The sequence below is a fragment of the Macrobrachium nipponense genome, chromosome 30, assembly GCF_015104395.2.
Source record: "Macrobrachium nipponense isolate FS-2020 chromosome 30, ASM1510439v2, whole genome shotgun sequence".
NCBI classification, from domain to species: Eukaryota; Metazoa; Arthropoda; class Malacostraca; order Decapoda; family Palaemonidae; genus Macrobrachium; species Macrobrachium nipponense.
The window spans coordinates 17,432,266-17,456,668 of record NC_087218.1 but is presented as its reverse complement, the minus strand read 5'-3'; the positions used below and the strand labels follow the sequence as shown (position 1 = coordinate 17,456,668).

Sequence of the window (24,403 nt, the reverse complement as noted above, 5' to 3'; positions counted from 1 at the left end):
CATCAACAGAAAAATTTTCGCCACACTCGTTTTCTGACGATTTTCAAAAGCCAGCAAAATAAATATGTAATACATACGAGTAGGGGCGAGTGGGGCACCTTGAACATAGGGGCACATTGAACCATTGGACTTTTCAGGCACAGTTTTCTATTTTGCCACTAGATGTCTCTCTCCCATGCAAGAACCCTCTGTTGATGACTCACTTTATGACCAGTAAGGTGCTAGCCAAACTGTAGTGGATACGTGGCACAGGACGCTTCTTGGATTTTTAACCTCCTCTGTAAATATTCAGAGGTGAGTAACAATCCTCCTCATAATATTCCTTTACCAGATACTCTCAGTCACATGACTGGTATACCTAGTGGATCAGATAATTCTTCTTATAAGAGATTTGTTAGGTCTGATTAGGTCTATACCAGTGGTGGATGTTCATGTTTTTCTAAGGATTGAAAATGGGGGACTTTGAACCATTGCAGAAGGGGCAAATTGCACATATGGCTCAATGTACCCCACCTTATGGTTCAAAGTACCCAATGCATTTTATTATTGTAAACTTGGTATAAAACTGGTTTTATTTAATATTAATGAGCACAAGGCCACCCGATAAGGAAGATGATGGAGATGGGACTACCAGGTGGGAGAAGGTTAGGTAGACCAAAATTGCGATGGATTGACTGTGTGAAGAGAGAGAGTTGGGATTGAGAGAGGAGGATGCACTGGACTGAGGGAGATGGAAGAGTGTGTTGAAGAACCATTACAGCGACCCCAAATAGGGACAAGCTTGTAGAGAAAGAAGAAGAAGAAGAAGACAAGGCCAAAGTTATGAGAAGTGATATTCTGATGCGCCTCTCAAATCCAGTCAGCAGTGATGGTACAAAAAGGGTGCAGTCCATGATACACTTTGATGTGGACTTGGAGCAATACAAATGTCAATAAGTTATTACTATGGTTTTGTTTTTCTCTCCTTTTATTCCTTTTTAAATCTGTCCTTTAATTTTCTTTACTTTTTCAAATCCCTTCTTTTATTTCAGATAGAACAGTGTCTTTTTGAAGGACAGATAATTATTTCTGTACCATAATTGTTTAGCGATTTCTCTCAAGCGAGATTCATAAACCCAATTATTACAGTTTTATGCCAAAGATGTGAGGTTTATAAATCCCATTATAACAGAGCCATGCCAAAGATGGCAGATCTCGTTAGCTTAATTGTAGAATAGCCTATCCATAAGAAATTAGCTTAATGAAGCCAAAGAAAGTAGTTTATGTTAGGATTTTGTAAAAGCAAAGAGGATATTTTATTTCTATTTTTATAAGTGGAACTAATTAATAGGCTTACATATATGCAAATAAATAAATTGTACTTCTATTTCCTTCTATAAGTAACATGGATCAAGTTGCCCCTTAGGTATGTTCAATGTACCCCACCTACGGGGCAGATTGAAGCAATTTGGATTTTTTTTTACCTTAAAGTACACCCCCAAGAAATTATAAGAACCCCATGTGCTTCACAGAATAATTAGCGTAATGGTTGAACTTTTTGATGGTAAGTACTAGACCGAAATATTCCAGAAAAATTTTTGTAGAGAGAGAATTACAAAAATATGTTCAACGTGCCCCACTCTCCCCTGTGTCATGTCGAATCAATCAAGACATATCACCCAGAACTGCCCGGATCATATTCGTCTGTCGGTGCGGGTTAAGGCTATAATGCGAAAGACTAAGCGAACTTTGCAGTATTCATGACAGTCTTTGATATTTAAGTGTCAAATCCCTTGTCTGTTTGGAACTTATACTTAGCTGAGTTGTCTGCCAAACAAGAGAGAGTCAGGGGAACGCAAAGGACGACCTGCTCTTCCGTTTCATGACGTCTAATGTGGTTACAGGTACAGTATATACTCGTATACTTGTTCCACTTGCTCTATAGGAACTAGGGTACGAATTGGCCATCACAGCAAGTCCGGGGGGTTGGGGGCGGCGGGGTGTTAGTCATAACACTGGATGTGGCTTGTCCAACCCAGAAACGTCTGATGTATAAAATCATTCTTTGAAATGCAAAATTTCTGTTGAATACAAAGATTTCTTGAAAACTGGACAAGTTAACAACACTAAAGGCTTTCTTATATTTTAGAAACATTAGAAATGGAACAGTTGGCGCCAGTTTCAATTCTCTGTCCTCTGCTGTTCAACTTCATTTTATCGTGATTTTGTCCCTACTTTAAAGTTTCTTGTTGCTTACTTTACATTTTTCTGTTTTTAGTTTTTGTGAAATATCGTGAAATTTTACTGTGAAAAACAAACATTGTGTTTTTTATAATAATTATAGCTAAATTAATTTGCAGATAACAAATAATCTAATTTTTTTTATTTTCGAATTCTATAAATAATCTTAAATAGTTTTTCTAAAACTTTCCATTTACATCTATTGTAGAACAGCCAGTAAATGCAATAGCGTATTGCAAAACGTTAGAATAAATGGTTAGAATGTGGATAATATTATATATATATATATATATATATATATATATATATATATATATATATATATATATATATATACACACACACACACACACACAGAAGGAACCAGGGAAACGAAGACCTCCATTCTTACATATATGTTGCCGACCTTTCATGACAGATGTCACATTTTCAAGGCTAAAAAATAAAATAATTTGCAGTACAGATAGAATCATGGTATTATTAAAAAATAAAAAATCTTCATATTAACAATTAAACAAAATTGGCAATGCAGCATTAAAAAAAAGTATGTCAATGAACATAAAACCAACAAAAAAAGGGACCACAAAAGTTATACATCAAGGAAACAGACAGACTCACCAAGAGATATGAAAGAATAATACTAAGAGAAAAAAGAAAATAACCATAAAGGAAAGGCTTGGCGACATATAATTGAGTTGACAACAGTGACTATTTAACGAGGGAACAATTCTCTTTATGATAATTCACTCCAGGATAGTTAGGTCGTGATGGTTAATTGCTATGCCGAGTCAGCTATCATGACATTTCAGTCAAACACGGCATAGAAGTAACTTATTTCTTACAGCCCTGAGAATTTGCTCCCCAGATTTTCATAACAAGGAACTTGAAACAATCAGAAATCAACTTATATTGATAAATTACCTCAAGCACGCAATAGGAAAAGCCATACATAAAGCAAACAGCACTTTTTACAAACCTACAAAAAAACAAAGAAAAATAAACAAACGAAATCATAATCCCTCGCGTGGATAATCTACGAGAGATCACACAAATCTTAGGTCCCTCGAACCCTTTTATCTTCACTTATCCTAATACAGTAGGGAAATCATTAATTAATGTTCAGCAGAAACCAGTTTCCAAAAGCATTGGAGCAGTTGAGATCCCTTGTAGGGACTGTGATAAGTCATATTTCGGTTTCACTGGAAAATCTCTCTTGCAAAGATTAACGCAACATAAACGATCATTTAGATATGGGGAACATAGTTCGGCAATTTTTCAACATACAAATAACACAAACCATACCATGGATTGGAACTCATCCCGAATTTTATACAAAAAAAGCTGTCAATACAAATGTCAAATGATAGAATCTTCACTGATAAAACAGAAAGATAGTAGGATCAACCTTTCCAATGGAGCCTAGGCCTCTGACCAGATAGAAACTATCTTCCTTAAGGCAATGATGAAGTGGGTTAAGGCAATTAACGAAACCCACGATGGCTCAGCGGCGCCCCCAGCTATCGCCTAAGGACATTTATCCTACTATATATTTCACTAATGAGACTCCTTCTGTCATACACTGCCTGATAAGGGTGGAAGTAAGTCCACCAAAATATAGTCCTCAGCTTTAAAACAGTGTTTTAATGGGCCTTTTATACTTGAGATATATATATATATATATATATATATATATATATATATATATATATATATATATATATATATATATATATATATATATATACTGGAAGACTGTGGCATCTAGAACGCCGCAGATTCAACCCCGTCTGTCCATACCTAATGTCCCTAAATTGCTCATGTATGCCTACATTCCTTTTGTACATTCGAAGATATTCAAACAAACACTGCAAAACTCAATTCGCAGTACATTTCCAGCTCTAGATATCAGATTATGTTCGAAAAATTCTTTGACAATTGGGTCATTATTTCACCATAAGGATAGGCTTCTTGCCTTGATGCGGTATCTAGTGGTTATCGTTTCACTTGCCCAAAATGTAAAGTTGGGAAATATATCGGAGCCACTAAGAGATTGCTCAAAGTCAGAGCTGATTCTCATCTTGGAGTTAGTCACCGAACTGGATGTCAATTAAAAAACTAAAGAATGTTCTAATATAAGAGATCACTGTAAGAAATGCAAGACATCATTCTCTTATGAAGATTTTAATGTTATCGCCCAAGTACCCAATGACCACTCTCTCTCCATCCTGGAATCGTTAACTATCAAGCAGCTTGTTCCTTTCCTAAACAGCCAGACCTCTTCCACTATGTTATATATAGCCTAAGTTGACGTCGTCCTCCTGAAAACTAAGAATGTCACTCAGTTCTTAGCTCAGATAGAGTAAGGTACCAATACATTTTAACATCATAATATTTTTTATATATATAATTTTAAAAGTTGTTAGTATTAGGTTTTCAAGGTTTAAAAAAAATTCTTTAGCTTGTTTTTGTTTGTTTTAAATTCAAGTTTCATGTTTTAAGACTTTGTGAGTTTTTTTTTTTTAACTGAGTCCATTTTTTAATTTTTATTCTTTGTAATCTTACAGCCATGATGATGAGACATGTGGTCTCGAAAATTTGGCAAATAAATTTACGATGCTACGATGGCTGCTTGCCATTCTATTCCTGACCACATGTCTCATCATCATGGCTGTAAGATTACAAAGAATAAAAATTAAAAAATGGACTCAGTTAAAAAAAAAACTCACAAAGTCTTAAAATATGAAACTTGAATTTAAAACAAACAAAAACAAGCTAAAGAATTTTTTTTAAACCTTGAAAACCTAATACTAATAACTTTTAAAATTATATATATAAAAAATTATGATGTTAAAATGTATTGGTACCTTACTCTATCTGAGCTAAGAACTGAGTGACATTCTTAGTTTTCAGAAGGACGACGTCAACTTAGGCTATATATAACATAGTGGAAGAGGTCTGGCTGTTTAGGAAAGGAACAAGCTGCTTGATAGTTAACGATTCCAGGATGGAGAGAGAGTGGTCATTGGGTACTTGGGCGATAACATTAAAATCTTCATAAGAGAATGATGTCTTGTATTTCTTACAGTGATCTCTTATATTAGAACATTCTTTAGTTTTTTAATTGACATCCAGTTCGGTGACTAACTCCAAGATGAGAATCAGCTCTGACTTTGAGCAATCTCTTAGTGGCTCCGATATATTTCCCAACTTTACATTTTGGGCAAGTGAAACGATAACCACTAGATACCGCATCAAGGCAAGAAGCCTATCCTTATGGTGAAATAATGACCCAATTGTCAAAGAATTTTTCGAACATAATCTGATATCTAGAGCTGGAAATGTACTGCGAATTGAGTTTTGCAGTGTTTGTTTGAATATCTTCGAATGTACAAAAGGAATGTAGGCATACAAGATATATATATATATATATATATATATATATATATATAATATATATATATATATATATATATATATAATATATATATATATATATATATATATATATATATATATATATATATATATATATATATATATATATATATATATATATATATATATATATATATATATATATATATATATATATATATATATATATATATATATATATATATATATATCTTATCTCCCGCTTGTCCATGCAATGTATAATGGTGTTAGAGAGCGAAAGATAGTATGTCTTTTCCTACGACTGTTGTTCGTAAGCATTGTTGGTTCTACTTCTCTTCTCGCCTACGTTATATCTAGTAGAGTTGATTCTTCTTTAGAACAAGGGAGATGATTCAAACGGAGGAAGTTGAAACTTAACAGCTTTATTTCTTAACTCCATCACTAGAGTAGAGAGATGGTTTGGTCAGATGACCGCTCCGTTTCGTAACTAGAAGAGAACTAATAATACAGGGCATCGTGTCGATAGCGGAACACTAGCTATCTCAGCGATTTACAAATAAAATGAATACGTAGTCCGCCGGCTCGGAAGTCATGAGTTTCCACCGCGGGTTAACAGGTCAACCGCTTCCCATGGAAGGTGTTGTTAGCTGTTTGTAAACAAAAATGATGATATGTCCAAATGCAAACCAGGCTACTGCAAGCATTGCACAGCGTGGTCTAGTTTCACATTGTCACGTAGGACGCTCCTAATTCACCAATGACCCCTTAGGTCGTGGGTTCTATTTACAGATATGTAATTTATCTGTATTCTTTAAATGTATTTATTACATTAGGCTCGGACAGCTACCATTCAAGCCTTGAATAACAAAAGTTACGTTAAACATGGTTTCTTAGGAGTGTGCCCGTAACATATATATATATAGTCATAATCATAAACAAGTGATTAAGTGCATAGAAGGTTTTGTTACATACACTTTTTGGACATATTCATAAATAAAGAAAAATGCATGGAAAATACAGATCCATGTTTGATATATATATGGCATATAATGTAAATAATGATTATTAGGTACCAAAAAAAAATTAAAAGGTTAACATGTATACATGAAGATTATAGTAATAGGTAACCCGATTAAGAATAATTGTTACTCTGTAAAGATACATAACATGATCATGGATAACTGTTCAAGAGTACTTGTTACTCTTTGTAAAGATATAAAGATAACATATAATTGTGCACAAGATATAGATTCCTGGTACGTACACGCACCAACAGTTTTATATATAGTGCTTCAATATTTTATTAGGTGCCCGAAAGATACTTTTAGCTGTTCATATATATATAAAGATACTTTTAGCTGTTCATATATATATATATATATATATATATATATATATATATATATATATATATATATATATATATATATATATATAAATGCAAAGGCTTGGAGTCTCTTGTCCTACATATTGCCAGCATACAGACCGCTTTTCACACACAACATAATTCTAGACAATTTTCCTCGGAGTCAGGTGAAATGGCCAGTTTCAGATGGCTCTGAAAGTAAACGCTTTTAACGCAACAGGAGTGTCGTCTGGACGCGGCAGAACGTTCTTTTGAAGATCCATCTGTGTTCGCCTCAACCTACGCCAAGCAAAGATGTTAACAGCGATAATAACCATCACCGTAACACAAAACACGGCTAGCAGCACGTAGAAACGAAGATTTTCTCCTCCTGCATAAGTCGGCGACGTGTGGTCCATCTCAGCCAGTTGCGTCAAACGATGAGCCACCTTCGCGTTGTATGGGAGAGGTAGTGATGGGATAACTGTAGTCGCCCACATAAAATTGGCATAGAACGCACGTTCGCGGATTATAGTGTTGACCCCGCGGACCGTGTAGTTCATAGACGTCCCGGTACATCCGTCTGCTGCAACAAAGACCTGGGAGTGGGCTGTGGTCCCGTCCGGACATGCCACTTGAAAGCCTTCCTTGTTGTATCGGATCCACGAGCCGTTGTTCAGTCTGTAATTGAACTTATTACCGTCAAAAGGATAAAGTTTTTTCAGACAACCTTCGCGTGTATGGGAGAGAGAACCGTTTAGCACCATGCTTAACTCACATGAATCCATTGATATAGGATGGAATTCAAAAGAGTCAGCTGTACAAACTTTATTATTCATGGCTTCTGAACAGTGAGTGAATTTATCTAAGTCGTTAATGACTGTATATGATTTCCTATCAGGGGAAATCAATACGTGTCCCATCAAATTAGATATTACTGGACTTGAGTTATTCGTCATGAAAGTAGGAAACGGTGCTATTTTGTATGATTGCCAGGCATCGGAAGAATCAAAGGGAATGGTTATCATGATCCTGTAATTTTCAACGCTTACCGATATTAAGCTATAATAAAACTATCTTATGGGCGTCTAATAAAGGAATATAACCTAGTTTCTCCCGTCCGTTCTCCAAAGTTAAAGTCAGATCTTTAATAGGCATAAGATGAGGAGATAAAACACCCTTTGTTGCTTGCGTAATAGCTTTTACATAGTCCTTTGATTTCTCAATAAAATGTGATATTTTGGTACGGATATGATCTATTTTCGAACTATAATAAGCTAACGTAGCCAGCAAGTGTTGTACTTCCATAATCTGATCGATATTACTAGAATGTTCGTTCACCAAACAAATGATTTGATTGATTGAGGATAACTGGCTGCGCAGTTCGGACAAAGCTAATTCGGTTTTATGTTGCAAAAACTCAATTCTCTTATTTTCATTATTTATTTTAAGGCGATTTGAAATTCCTAAGCCTAAACTTGCAACAGATCCAAAGATGTTTAATCCAGCAAAGATAAGCGGGTTGCGACGTTCGAGAGTATTGTGCCGCACAGACCACATCAGCAGGTCTTGAGCCAGATCTTCTGCCTCGGCGGTTTTATTCTGCAAGTCGTATGATAACATTTCCGCGACGCTGATTGTTTGAGCTAGCGAACCCTCTGAGTTAGCATGAAAATGACGTTGGTGCATTTCATTTAACGAAACAGCAAACCTCAACAGGTCACTCTTTAGGTTAATGACGTCATCCTCAGGAAGAAATATCGCCTGCATATCAACTTCTATGACTATATTGCTTGCGGTAATGAAAACGTCTTCTGTTCTTTCTACAATAGTGCCATGAGTAAAATCTAATTTTTTTGTTTAGCGCTCTTCCCACACGACAAAGATGTCTGAACGAACAATATCACTCCTAACAATAACAGATTCATTTTGGAAACCTGCAATGAGTAAAATATATGTAATAACTAATGTTAAAGAATATGTTTACATACAAATATGATATATATATATATATATATAATATATATATATATTATATATATATATATATATATATATATATATAAGTTATTATACAAGTTTCATAGATACAAAAATTTCCCTCACTTCCATCTACCCTTCTCTTTAATTTCTGATATGTGCCAATGGAACGATTCTCATATCAGTGGGTTGGGATACGTTTTGAACCCTAAATCTATTGGCCGTTAATGTTTCTAAAATGTTAAACGGGCCTTCAAACTTGTATGTATACCTTATCGCCCACGGCATATGTTTTAGTTGGCTTAGCTATTTTATCATGATTTCTTTTCATTATGATTTGTGATTCTTCTAGATTCTTACGAAGTATATTATGACGACTTATGCTTGCATCCATAACATCCTTTAGAGGATTTGATAAATTGGTTGTAGGCGTTAATACATGGAAAGGCGTTCTAGCTGGGGTACCGTACAGTGCCTCGTGCGGCGACATTTTAATAGATACATGATATGAGTGATTGAGAGTGCTTAGTACCGCAGGTATTGCAATGTCCCAGTTGGGGTCCATCCCCCCTAAGGTGACCCTTAAAATGTTTAAAACCTTACGATTTGCTCTTTCCACTAGCCCGTTAGACTCTGGGTGGTAGATCATGATATTGATTTTCTTTATGCAAAGGAATTCACACAATGAGTTAAGGAAGTGATTATTGAACTCTCCGCCAGAGTCGGATATTATCATGTGTGGAATTCCATGTTTACAAATGTAGCACTTGTAAAACTTCCTAGCGCACTCGACTGCGGTTTTAGTTTTAAGCGCTATCAGTTCGGTATATCGAGTCAAGGCATCTATGATTACTAGGAGGTGCTTATTTCCTCTGTCTGACTCGTAAAACCCTGTTAATAAATCTAAGTGTACTCTTTCAAAGGGTTGATTGGGCACGGGATAAGCCCCTAGGCTGACAGGTGTCTTCGTGTGCCCTTTGTATTCTTGACAAGTGCGACAATTAGCTATGTGCTTTTTTTATATCTGTAAGCATCGTATGCCAATAAAATAAGGATTTGGCTTTCTGTGACATGATGGAGAAACCCGGGTGTCCATGCAATAGATTTGCATGCAACCAATTTAAGACAGTGGGTATAAGTGAGATAGGTACCACCACCTGGTCGTTATTCAGCTGTGGTGTGTTGCGGGTTTTCCTCGTCACGGATCTACACAGGATATTATCCTTGATTATATAATTCTGCTGCTTATACTTTATATATTCCTTTTCCTTAGGATTTCCTTTTAAAGTGTTTATGATTTTTTCTAATTGCTGATCTTTTCTTTGTTCCGTCTGTAATAGTTCAGCACTCCAGCCCAGATCTTCCTGTTCAGATATAGTTTTAACAATAGGCATGGATGTTGATATATCTATTAATTCAGCTAATGGCTCCGTACAAGATGACGCAGGGTTGCGTGATAATGCGTCAGCAATGATATTTGCTTTCCCAGGTAAATACCCGATCCTTGCGCCAAAGTCTTGGATGATCATATGCCACCGAGTTCGTTTAGGGCTGTGACTAAAGCCTTTAAAGAAGTCGGTTAGGGGCTTATGATCAGTGAGAACCTTGACGGGATAACCGTATATTATGAACTTAAAATGCACTAGTGAATTAACAATAGCGAGCCCTTCCTTGTCGTATACAGCATATTTACTTTCGGAAGTCTCATTTACGTGGAATAAAAAGCTATAGGGAAAAACTGTTTGTCATATTGCTGAAGCAATACCCCATCTACTCCTAGGTCTGAGGCGTCTGTTGCAATAAAGAATTCCTTACCGAAGTCAGGAAACTTTAAGATAGGGGAACTACAACAGTTTCCATCTTTCAATGTAATCGAAGCGCCTGTTGATGTTTCTCAGACCATATGAAATCTACGCCCTTCTTTATAAGATCGGTTAGGGGAGCGGCTATGATTGAGTAGTTGCATATAAAACGCCTGTAGTACCCGCTACATCCTAGAAATTGCTGTATTCCCTTGACGTTAGTAGGTATCGGAAAGTTACGGATAGCCAATACCTTATCATGGACTACTTTAAGACCTTGACTAGACACCGTGAAACCTAAATAGACTAGTTCTGTTTTAAAAAATTCACACTTACTTATCTTTACCCTTAGGTTATCTGCCTTAGTCCGTTTGTAGCACTACTCTAGTTTACGTAGATGTTCTTCTAAGGTATTAGAAAAGATTACAAGGTCGTCCATATAGGCATGTAGGATATCCCCTAACAAGTCTCCAAACACGATGTTGATCATTCTAGTAAAAGTTATGGGAGCACAACGTAAACCAAAAGGCATACGCAGAAATTCATATTTGTCTGCTGTGCTGAAGGCAGAGGTATGGGATACTCTCCTTTTCTAACGGTATCTGGTGGAAACCCTTGAGTAAGTCCAAACTGGTAAAATATTTGTTCTGACCTAGTAAAGATAGAATATCGTCAGTACATGGCACTGGGAATCGGTCAGGGATCGTTTCCTCATTTAAGCGACGGAAGTCTACGCAGATACGCCAAGTTCGATCTTTTTTCGGTATCAACAATATTACGGAAAGGAAAATTATAAGGGCTGTTCGATTTCCTAATGACTCCTTCCTTTAGCATTTTACCTACTTCCTCATTTATCTCATTCTGGAATTTCATAGGGAATCTGTACGAAGGTACATAGATAACTTTCTGCTTGTCTTTTAACCTTATTTGATGTTCTATGACATCCGTTTTTCCTATGGATCCATCCGTAGTGGAAAAAACATCATGATATTTAGTTAAAAGATCAAGAAATTTCTGCTGAATTTCTTCTTCTTGAATGCCTTTATTGATTTTATTTTTTATAGATTGCAAAAGGGATTCATCCGCAACTGATTGAGCATGATTGATCTCAGCTACGGTAAGAATGCGATGTTTATAAACTTCCACATCCAAGATATGTTGATTTTTGTGAATTACTAAAGTGGTATTCAAATGATTACAGACTTCGATGTTACATTGTTGTTGTGAGCTGACTGTATAAATGGCTTGTGTGACGGATAATCCTTGTGTTTTCAGAGTGTCGGAAAGGATTAACATTTCAGATCCCGGCAAGGTTTTCTTTACACGCACTAATATGTTCGAAGTTACGTTCGGCTCAAGAGTTTGCGTGCAAGCTGATATGACGGGTGAGCGAGAATTCTGTTGGGTCGCATGGATTATTTCTTGGTTCATGAGACAAGTGATTGGTTCTTCAATGTATGTTACTACTCTATTTGCTGTCTCCTTATTATCTAAAACTGATTTTAAGGTGTTAGAAGACTTATAGAATTTTCCTTTGATATACACGCCGTGTTTTGCAGGGGCTAAGGTAATGTTTTGAGTGCCCATAGACGGGTATCCTATAATTACCGCTGGATACATATCAATGTTTTGTACAACGATAAAGGTATCGGAAAACGTGCGCTTACCGACCTTGTACTGAACATGAGTTACTCCTACCACATTTAATTCATTATTTCCTATACCTGAGAGTCTTACTCCGGACTCCTCTATAGGGAAGTTCGAAAAAAGCAAATGATGAGTCCGCAAATCCATGATATTACGTGGACTACCAGAATCAAAGAATAATGTAAGTAACTTATGATCTAAATTTACTGCATGTAAGGTTGGGCGTAACTCATCTTGACTTATAATTGCGTGAATTTGTTGCAAATCTACGGGAACCTGCACTGATTTTTTGGATTCGGCCGTGTGTTTCATAGGAAAATCGATTGCCTCACAATGATCTGGTAAATGATTAAATTGATTATTTGATACAAAAGATGTTGATATGGATGACCCAACACCGTCCTCTCCCCCCCTGGAGCTTACTACGTGGTATGTGCTTTGTTTTACACACTCGGAAAATTCGCCTGACCTTGCGAGTTCTGGCTAGACGGCCCAGGAACAGAGTTACTTGAAGCACGATTTGTTTGTTTGTGATGTTGAGCAACATTACTGTTCGCCTGCTTCTTTTTAAAGTACTGAGGACCCTTCTTTTTGTTTTCATTGGCAACTGTTTGCATGTTTTTAGGATTCTGCTGTTGATTCCACGAGAAGCAACGATTATATGAATGCGTGGAACTGTTGTGAATTGAACAAAAATGCGTCCGACAGTCTGAAATCATATGACCTGGCCTTTTACAGTTATAACAAATCATCCCTGCAGCTTGATTATTATTGACCACGTTTACTTGTTGTGGTTTATCCTCATTTTTTGCAAAAACTTGAGTAAACAAGGGATCAAGGTCAGTACATTTAGACATGTGTTTTTTGATCTGTTTATACACATCTAGTTCCGTACTGTTTGCTGCAGCTTTTTGTCAAAACACCGCACTAAAGCTTCAGGCAACATGACTGTCATACATGTGAGGTAAATCAAACGTATAAAATCTTTCACGGCGATTCTGGAACTTGTAACCCATGCGGAGTTACTTAAATTAACCTGATATTCATTTAGCCGGTCGGCAATTAGCACCGCCCGTTCTACAACGTTAAGCTGAGTCATAGAGGCTTGGTTAAGGATGTTCCTTAAAGCCAGCACTACGTCTAAAGCCTCTTCACCGCCATATACAGCACGTAACCTAACTTTGAAATCGTCCCATGTAACCGCCTCTTGGAAAGAAACACCTCTCAGATATGCACTTGCATCTCCTTTAGCAAAGTCTATGAAGCTTTTGGCTTCCTGTAATTGTACAGATGGGTCTGTGATGCCTTTTGCATTTAAATGAGCGTCTACAGATGAGATCCATGACTCAACGTTTTGAGGCAGGAACCCATTGACCCGACCTTGAAAAGGGACTATTGCTGACCTAGCACTGACGAGAGTCACAACATTGGGGTTACCCGGTGCGGAAGAACCAGCCACAGTAGTTGCCATGTTAACTTTTACTTTTTTCTTGTCACTACGATTTCTTGCGATCCTATCAAAATATCTATAAGAGTACACACGACCACTACGTAAACGCATATGCAATATAAAGTAAAAATGTGTTGCAAATAATAGGAAAATCCCCCCAAAAAAGATAATATTAATACAGATAATTTGATAAAGATATTTTTTGGAGAACTCCTGGAAGAAAAAGCGATTAGCAACAACGAGAAAAAGAATCTGCGGGCGAGAACTCGTAGTTGAAGATTGATTCCTGTAATGAATTCAGATTAAGATTGGATAACTCACCCCAGGAATACTGGACGATCGACTCTTTATGTACAGCACTTCACTGAAAAAACCTGAATGGATAAAGAAAGTACTTAGCTTTGGTATATATGCGGAAAGAATGTTGACATTCCGATGACGTCACAGCCTCTCTCTCTCTCTCGCGTCGCAGGAAGCCGTCGATGTCGTGATGACGTCACAGCCTCTCTCTCTCTCTCTCTCTCCCGTTGCTTCCTCTTGACCTAATCTTCTATGTCCTTGCCTGTGATCGCGCGTTGTTTTCTATGGTGGTTTCTTCCTTCCCGTTGATGTCCGATGCTGCTTCGCGTCTGGTTTTGATTCTTGTAGATATGTTCACTTAAACGTCGATGTTGATGCTTGACTTCGTCTCGATGAAGGACATATCTTCGTTTTCATAGGATGTTTACAGTTGCATGTTGATTGAAGATCCCGTTTCCTCAGTTTATTATTGACTTATAGCTGGGATTCGATGATATATTTCTTCGGTAGGCGTATATGGTTCTTGTGTATGTAGGTTGGCGCTACCACCATTTCTTATCTCCCGCTTGTCCATGCAATGTATAATGGTGTTAGACAGCGAAAGATAGTATGTCTTTTCCTACGACTGTTGTTCGTAAGCATTGTTGGTTCTACTTCTCTTCTCGCCTACGTTATATCTAGTAGAGTTGATTCTTCTTTAGAACAAGGGAGATGATTCAAACGGAGGAAGTTGAAACTTAACAGCTTTATTTCTTAACTCCATCACTAGAGTAGAGAGATGGTTTGGTCAGATGACCGCTCTGTTTCGTAACTAGAAGAGAACTAATAATACAGGCATCGTGTCGATAGCGGAACAATAGCTATCTCAGCGATTTACATATAAAATGAATACGTAGTCCGCCGGCTCGGAAGTCATGAGTTTCCGCCGCGGGTTAACAGGTCAACCTCTTCCCATGGAAGGTGTTGTTAGCTGTTTGTAAACAAAAATGATGATATGTCCAAATGCAAACCAGGCTACTGCAAAGCATTGCAAAGCGTGGTCTAGTTTCATATTGTCACGTAGGACGCTCCTAATTCACCAATGACCCCTTAGGTCGTGGGTTCTATTTACAGATATGTAATTTATCTGTATTCTTTAAATGTATTTAATTACATATATATATAATAAATATATGATATCTATATATATATTATATATATATATAGATATATTATATTATAGTATATATATATAATATAATATATATATAATTTAAGTATATATCATTATATATATACTATATATACATATATGTACAGGGGACTCCGATTTTGTGGACTCACGCATTCACGGATTTCTCTGTGGACCATATCTACCCATTGCTCCCGGGAAATTCGCCTATTCGCAGTATTTTTCTATGAGAAATATCTAGAAATTCCTGACTTTTTATCAGTTTCATCATAAAATGCACTTTTTGCGATAAAACTATTAAAAAACCAGGTATAAAAATTTTTAGGGGGTATTTCTTGATTTTTACCTACCAAAATAGGCTATTTTCAGTGTTTTTATAGGGGTTATAACTATTTGCGGATTCTAACTATTCACAGGAGGGTTCTGGTACACATCTGTGGCAAATACGGGGGACCACTGTATATATACATATAACTAAAGCTATTCCCGTGTTCATTTATTTGTAAAAGTTTGGCTTTAATTATTTCGATTTTCTGTAAGCTAAGAGAAGAAAAAATTTATACTCCTGCAAATCTGGTACATTCATTTACTAATTAGATAAAACCGTTTCTTGTTAATTGGCCCACAAATTATTTGACTGTATTATGTTTAGGCTGCAAAGCTAAGCACTGCGGCTCCTCCTGCCATTTAGGCTGAAGAAGGTGAAAAGAAGGAGCTGGAGTATTTGGAAAACAAGATAGAGATGCAGAAAATAATGGAGATAAAGTACAAGGGTCTAAAATTGGAACTGAGAGGAATCCCCATAGTTGCACAAGCGATAGACATCAGAGAGAAAGGCTGGACAGTACAATTGAGAAAGCTAAAATGAAATATGATTACAGGTAACTTTTTTGTAGGCTAAAACTTTACAATGATAGTCGTCTCATTTTCAGGTTCAACAAAATAACCATGAATGGAAAGAGGCCCAAAAACAAACCCTTCATAGTTTTCGCAATGTTATGTGGACTCGGTGCACTAAATGTTTATTTCAATTCTGGAACATTTTTGCATTTTCACAGTGGTAAGTTGCCATTCGTGTGTTAACATCAGATATTGTATCTTTACCTATGACTCACTTTCTTCACTACTCCATGGGACCTTTCTTTTTGCTTCCATGATTTCCTTGAGGCTTTACTATACATTGGCCATTCTTTAGCAAGAAATTAACTAGTTCACTTTAGCAGGGATCACTTCAACAACACATTATATGTTAAACATCTACTTCTGGTATCATATATACAAACAATAGTCATTGTTTATACTTTTCTATTATTTCACTCCATTCCTGAGATGATTCATCAATCTTATTTTAATCTCATTTCATTTCCTGTTCATTTTCACTCTTCCTCGGGAAGGGTTGACAGTCAACCCCTATTGTTTATACTAATTTCTAAGAGAATCTTTCCTTACTCTACTGCAACTACTTAATTGTATTATTATTTTTATTATTATTTCAGTTGCCCTCCCTCAGTCATCAAACACCTTTCGAGATGAGGTTTATGCTCCTATGATGGAGCTCTTCCGGAAGAGAGCTGTGGGACAGCTGGTTCCGGGACTGAAAAGGTATTTCTAAGCTCTGCCTCGTGGAATGTCTAATGGCTACTCTTCAGTGTACCAAAAGGGCCGCATCAGTATTGTTTGATGCTGTGGACTTCAGCACTCATGAACCAACAGAGAATATTCTCTTTTTTTATAAATAGGCATTTTTCAGAAATTTTTCTGAATTTTCCCATTAGCTTTGGATCTTCATTTTCCAGCCATGAGAGTCCAAAATTATTGCCGTATTACAGATGATTTTTCTACAATAATACAGATTTCTTTTAACTTAGATTTAGATCTGGCGCTGTACCCCGTGTGCTTCTTTGGTCAGTGCCCCTCATCAGTTCTTATTGGAGGGCTGTGTTTTCCCATGTTGACAAAGGCCAATGCCCTCTACACTGTGAAGTGATCTACGAGGTAAAAGAGGTAATTATCTTGAAACTATTGACCCATGATCCATATCCATCTTACAGTAGCTGTTTTCATAATCACATACAGGTTCCTTTGCCTTTTTCATAGAGTATTACTTCCTGCTGTGGCAAGAAGTATGAAAGATCTAAAAGTAGAGAATGCTGAAAATGTCATTAACTCACTCCACACCAATTTCATTCCAGAGGAATACTGCAGATGCTGTTATCATCTTCATGCGAGGTGCACAAGATTCTCAGACTATCACAAAGAAATTATCACCACGTGACCCTCGGCAACCTTGGGTCATAATGACCTTTGAAACGCCACTATACTCAAACAATATACACAAAGTCAGATATGAAAACTACAACGGACTATTTAACCGAACGATGACCTACCGTCAAGATGCCGACATAATGGTTCACCATGGATTTATTGTCCACAGAAATGAATCCCACTTACTCCCCAGATCATGGGTCGTTCCTCCAGTAATGGAGGCAATAAATGTTTCAAGAAAGTTAGCAGTGACATTTATATCCAACTGCAAAGCAGAGTCCAACCGTCTGCAATATATCAAAAGGGTTGAGAAATATGCTCAAGTTGATGTTGTTGGACGATGTGGGCCTCTGGAATGTGGTGATTCCATGTATGTAGAACACCAGTACAATGCAACAACAAACCAGTGCTTGAAGATTGCTGGCAAACACTATCTCTTCTTCTTTGCTTTCGAGAACAATTTCTGCAAAGAATACGTCACGGAGAAAGTCTACAATCTGCTATATTATCCAATTGTTCCGGTGGTTCGAGGATCAGCGAATTACTCAGCACTTCTTCCCCCTAATTCTTACATCGACGCCAACAATTATTCGCCTAAGGAGCTGGCAGAGAGATTGCTTTATCTGAAAGATCATCCCAAGGTAAAAGCAGTTTCATATTTCTTCATTGTTTACTTACATTACAGATCAACCAAGACCAAATTGCTTAAAATATGGTATCGGTTAGCTTGAAGGATTCAGAGTACAGGGATGTAGGAAGAAGGTGTAGCGCCACTGAATGGCAGAATAAGAAGAGACTGGGTGAATGATAAAAAGTGTGTTTGAAGTGCAGTTGTTATACAGGAACGAATGATCAAGGTAATAAAAGACAAATGGGGGCTAAAAAAAGATGTTTAAAAATAAACTATAAGGTTAATGTCCAAAGTGAGATGTTATATGAAAAGAATTATATATCTGCTAATGGCATTCTTCAAAAATGTAGTAAACATTTTGAAGAGATAAATGTAGTTCATTTAAGAGGTATGGAATGGAAAGGAACATATTTATAACAAAGGTCCAGCCATGGGACGTATGAGGTTATTCAGTGCTGCAAAGGAAATTTAAAGTAAAAGGTTGTTTGGTTGTATTCTAGGAGCTCTCCAAATGGCTGGTAGTCTGCCATGGGTTCTCTCATTGGTGTGCCGTTCACCAACTTCTACTTGGTAGTTACTGAGCAGCATGTCTTCACCAGGATCCCAAAGCCGCCCTGGACATAAGATACATAGACGATACCTTCATCAATGTTGCCAATGAGATCGAATGGAGACACTGTTGAAGATTTGAAGAAGAATCAGTCCTTCATTTCACATGCGAAAGAGCTACTGATAGTACCACAGCTTCTTGACATCAGGCTCAGACTCAATGGCAATGGAGAGTGCCCAGATAATTCAATACGTCAGTAATATTCCTACCATCAAGTAATAAGAGTATCGAGGAATGGCGTCAACAGTTGGTATCAGTGGGAGAGCCTTGCCCCTCATGAGGGGACAAGGACCATAAAATGATTCTACAGGGATACATGAATATCGAAAACAAGGCTGCACAGAAAAACATCATTTGGGCTCATGGAAGTCATGCCAAAGTAGACACAACTGTTGACCTTTCAATTTACTATAAGGATCAGAGGACTGTCCCAGTACCTTAGGATGAACAGCCCCTCTATCAATAGTGATCCAGAATAGGAGAAGAGTTGTCTACGAAATACTGTGCCTATGAATGGATGTCTTTCTAAGATACTTACTATCCATCTGCATGCAAGGGTGGTGTACCAAAACTGCATGGAGGGCCAAGGCAATGCTCCCCAACAGCAACAGATCATAAGGAATACCAGAATCCTTGGTGGCGACATGGACTACTGACATTTCTGCTATAAGAAGGCCATCGCCATTCTTTGGTGAAAACCTACCCTCCTCCTGCTGATCACGTCAGGATAACAATGAGGCACGCCCCTGATACAATGATACAACAACTCTCCTCCTCAAACAATGAGCAGACCCCTGGCAGCAAGTAATCAGCCCTTGCATCAGTCAAATCAAGCTTACAGCCCTTAGGAGAAATCCTAGAATAGACCAACCAATGAAATATCGCCCCCCACCCTTATTTTGTAAACATGTTTTCTTGTATAAATACTCCCTGCATGTACACCCCTGGTGCCATTCACCTCTATAAATGGTAGCAAGCGAAAAACAACACTGGATAATAAACTTCGGACAGCTGCTTTATAATTTAACAACAAAACAAAGAAACTTAAAATTTAATGCCATGTTGAGAAGGCAATGTATAAGGTTAATAGCATAGAGTGTTATTATTATTATTATTATTATTATTATTATTATTATTATTATTATTATCATTCAAAAAGCTTTAGCTGCCTACTCAGATACCACCCACGTCGTTTGTCACATCTGCATGTGACATGTAAACACGATTGTCACCTACCCACATTCACCAGGATCAATATTATAATCACTGTTGATCAAAATATATAATTGTGTAGCGTATGCAGTGTTTTCGTGGCCTATAGAGATATAAGTACATACGTTCATACATACATACAAATATGCATGCATGCATACATACAATCAAATGCACATCTATATATATATTTATATATTAGGTGTGTGTGTTTGTTTGTATGTATACATGCATATATGTAATTATGTATGAATGAATACACTCTTGATATATGAGTACATACATTCATACATACGTACATATAAATATATATATATATATATATATAATATATATATACGTATATATATGTACATATATATATATATAGATATAATATATATATATATATATATATATATATATATATATATATTATATATATATATATATTAGGTTTGTATGTTTGAATGTATACATGCATATGTGTATGAATGTAGACACTCTTGATATATACATAAGTACATACATTCATACATAAATACACACACACACACACACACACACACACACATATATATATATATATATATATATATATATATATATATATATATATATATATATATACATACAAATTTATTTACTCATATGCATGTTTACGCTTGTATGTATGTATGAACGTATGTACTTATATCTCTAGAGGCCATGAAAACGCTGCATACACTACTTGATCAACAGTGATTATAATATTGATCCTGGTGAATGTGGGTAGGTGACAATCGTGTTTACATGTCACATGCAGATGTGACAAACGACGTGGGTGGTATCTGAGATGCTCGCCTCCTTTGGCAGAAACGACCTGCCTTGTCTCCAGCTCACTGTACCTTCCGCCTTCATCGAATTTGGTGGGCGTGGACGTCGGAATATTAGCTTGAAAATAAGGCCACGGGATTATCCCAAGTCCTGACGGTCTCCAGTTCCTTCTTTCATTGACAATGGCGGATTTTGAAATCTTCCTTCATCACTGGCTGCTAATACGATTTCCACTTTCCCCCTGACTTTTGACCGCTATCATCAATCAAACAGTGAATTGGAATCTGTCAGAGGGATACAGGGTAATCCTTGGCCCTATTCCCAAGGTAGTATTTCAGCGTTCCGGTACACAAATCTCAACGTAGGTGGCAGGTAAACGAGAGCAGAAAACAACAACCAAGTCATTTTCGTCAAAAGGATTTCGGCATCTCAAATAGCGCCTACGTCGGCTGTCACACCCCATCTTGGTCACAACTGCTGCGTGCGCCATGCATATATGATCGTCACCGACCAAATGCCCATATTCTGATACACACACACGCACACACACACACACACACACACACACACATATATATATATATATATATATATATATATATATATATATATATATATATATATATATAATATATATATATATATATATATATATATATATATATATATATATATATATATAGTGTGTGTGCTTGTGCGCGTGTTTGTGTGCGTGTGTTCGTGTGTGCGCATGTTTGTGTGTGTGTGCGTGTTTCTTGTGCATGTTAGAGTATATGATTTACTATTTTTTTTTATTTTGCTACTGCTCCACTAAAGAAATTAAATCAGTTTCCTTCACTTGTAATAAAAGTGATTAGCAACGCAGGAACAAGAGAAGAGTTGGGGCCGGGTGTTATTGGTAAGGTTTCCTTTAGGCTATCAATAATCTCCGGTAAGGCAAGAACTTATATGGATCCATGCAGCGCGAACCATTTGTGTGGGGGACCAGGTCTAATTGCTTCATAGTCCAGGGGTGGTTTCTCTTTGTCTAGTACTATTCGGAATATGGAGGCAAGGTTTGTATAAAAGGCGAGTGGGAAATAGATAACGAATATAAAAATACTGGGGAAATTTCTGACCACAGACAATTGTTAGGATGTCTAGTAGTCCTTTTTGCAATAACCTTTACCGCTTAGGTAAAAAATAACAAAATAATTCACCACTTGTAGACAGCAAACGTATAATCTGCTACAATAATTTTCACAGGTGATGGAGAGGCTCAGGGGGAACAACTATACGTCTCCTTTTATTCATTTAACCTGGACCCATATAAATTATTTACCTTTTTATGTGGCACAAAAAGATATTCTAATTTTTCTTAGTGTTGATTTATTATTTGGCAGCAGCTGCACTACTCAAGAAAAATAGATACCTGCCATTCTTACCGTTTTTATGCTTCTCTCTCTCTCTCTCTCCCCCCCACCCCACCGCTCTCTCTCTCTCTCTCTCTCTCTCATAAACACTTTCCCGGTAAGTAACACAGTATTCTCAGTATTATGGAAGTGTCGCAGTTATTTATTTCTTCTGAATAGCAGTCTTAGAATAAAGGTGTAACAAAAAATGTAAATATCAGAGAATTCCTATAGACATCTAAAAAAATATAATCTTGAATAGATAAAATTCCTATTTATTTCCAAGAATGTATAATAAGTTAGTAGAAGTTATTCTATATCGCTTAAATATAAAGTATGATTATAAAGTACTAAATATTCGTAAATCTCCCGTAGTCATGAGTTTTATAAATCTAAGTGTATATCTGAATGGTAAAATCGAGGTCAAGACAAATTCTATGCTAGTCTTATATAAGAGCTCCCAAAGCGTTCATAAATCATAATTTCTAAAACTACGTATGGTATTCCTTGTCGACTGGTTACTTGGTTATTGCTACAAATATAATTCAGAACTGGGGTTAATATATAATCAGTGATGTACTCATTTACAACTATTATTGTAATTGCGTCTACTGGAAAGTTATTATTGTACACTTAGAGGGTATGTATCTTTGTAAATCTCTCTCTCTCTCTCTCTCTCTCTCTCTCTCAATAATAATAATAAATCTCAATTTTTTGTGTGTATAACTATTGGAATAGTAAACGGAAACATAAAAATGATCAAAATTTTCATGATTAGTTTTCTGGCGGATATGCAAATAATTATTAACACTAATACTCAACTGTGATGCAGATGTGTTTCGCGGATTCAAACAGAAAAAAAAGAAAAAAGTTTGTGTCGTCCGCAATCAGTGAAGTACTCATACCTCTGGCAACAGAAAACCCTGATATATAGTACATATCATATGTTTATTTATTTGTGATGTTACATTAATTACACATTATATATATCTTGGATGGCTACTATCAAAATATTATCATAAAACTAAAACAGGTTAATTTGTAGGAAAACAACAAAGAAACGAGCTGAATACAATGATTGTGTACGTTTTCATGTGTCTCTCGTCTGAAAACGCTCCGGGCTCTGGGGACCTGTGAGACCTCATCTCAGCCGTAGTCAAAGGGTTAAGGCGACGATGAAGTGGATTAAGATAATTAACAGTATATACTATATATATATATATATATATATATATATATATATATATATATATATTTATATATATATAATATATATATATATATATATATACCATATCATTATATATTATAAATTGCAATTTCAATTCATGTAATTCTAAGCTGAGTGTCCTTATCTTATAAAAAATATTTTCACCTGCACACACATATAGATGAAAAAAAAAAAAACCTGGGCTACGCATTTACATCATCTGATTGTCTGATGGTAATTAACTGTACCTGTATCGGTAGGTTTCTGCAGGGTCCTGGGTCTCTCAGTCACCTACAGTGATTCTTATAATTTGAATACATCTTATTACTTCTCAACAGGAGTACGAGAAATACTTGGAATGGAGGAAGTATTATCAACCGTCAACCATCGGCGGAGAGAGGGTATTGTGCCACATGTGTTCCCGATTATATGACAAAGACTTTTACGATTTCAAAGTGTACGAAGACTTTGAAGACTGGTTCGTCTCAAAGGCCAACTGTATGGTTGGGCTGGAGCTGTGACCTCTGAAGGGTCATTTGAACCCTTCTATTTAGAGGCTCTGGAAACTTTGAGTACACTTCATCCTGAAGAGATCTTTCTCCGATAAACATGACATAATCAAATATCAGACTAACTCTAAATACTGCTCCAGCAGGCAACACTGATTAGGTTACAACAGCAACTGCAAATTCCAGGAATGGAAAGGAGCCACTTTAGTTTTTACTTCTGACCAAATGGAATGGGAACACCAGTTGCCCAAAATAGGAATACAATGTGGACAGAATGACCACACTCGTTGTTTCCTACTCAAAAGCATTCAGCTATATTGAACTGATTTTGTGTTGTGCTTATGTATATTGATTTGTGTTTTCTTTTTTCTTCTTTTTAAACTTTTATAAAATTAACTGAACCATACAGCATACAATACATATAATTATATGTATACATTATGTACATATATGTGTATGTGCATGTATA

General features: G+C 36.5%; 1 protein-coding gene across 1 annotated transcript; it reads left to right on the top strand.

Annotated features, from left to right (window-relative positions):
- Positions 1 to 1,524: 1,524 nt before the first annotated feature.
- LOC135201990 (alpha-(1,3)-fucosyltransferase C-like) lies at positions 1,525 to 23,946 on the top strand. The gene is made up of 4 exons (XM_064231267.1): positions 1,525 to 1,543; positions 17,180 to 17,289; positions 17,504 to 18,217; positions 23,764 to 23,946. Exons 1-4 carry the CDS (start codon positions 1,525 to 1,527, stop codon positions 23,944 to 23,946), a joined length of 1,026 nt encoding a protein of 341 aa, XP_064087337.1.
- Positions 23,947 to 24,403: the final 457 nt, after the last annotated feature.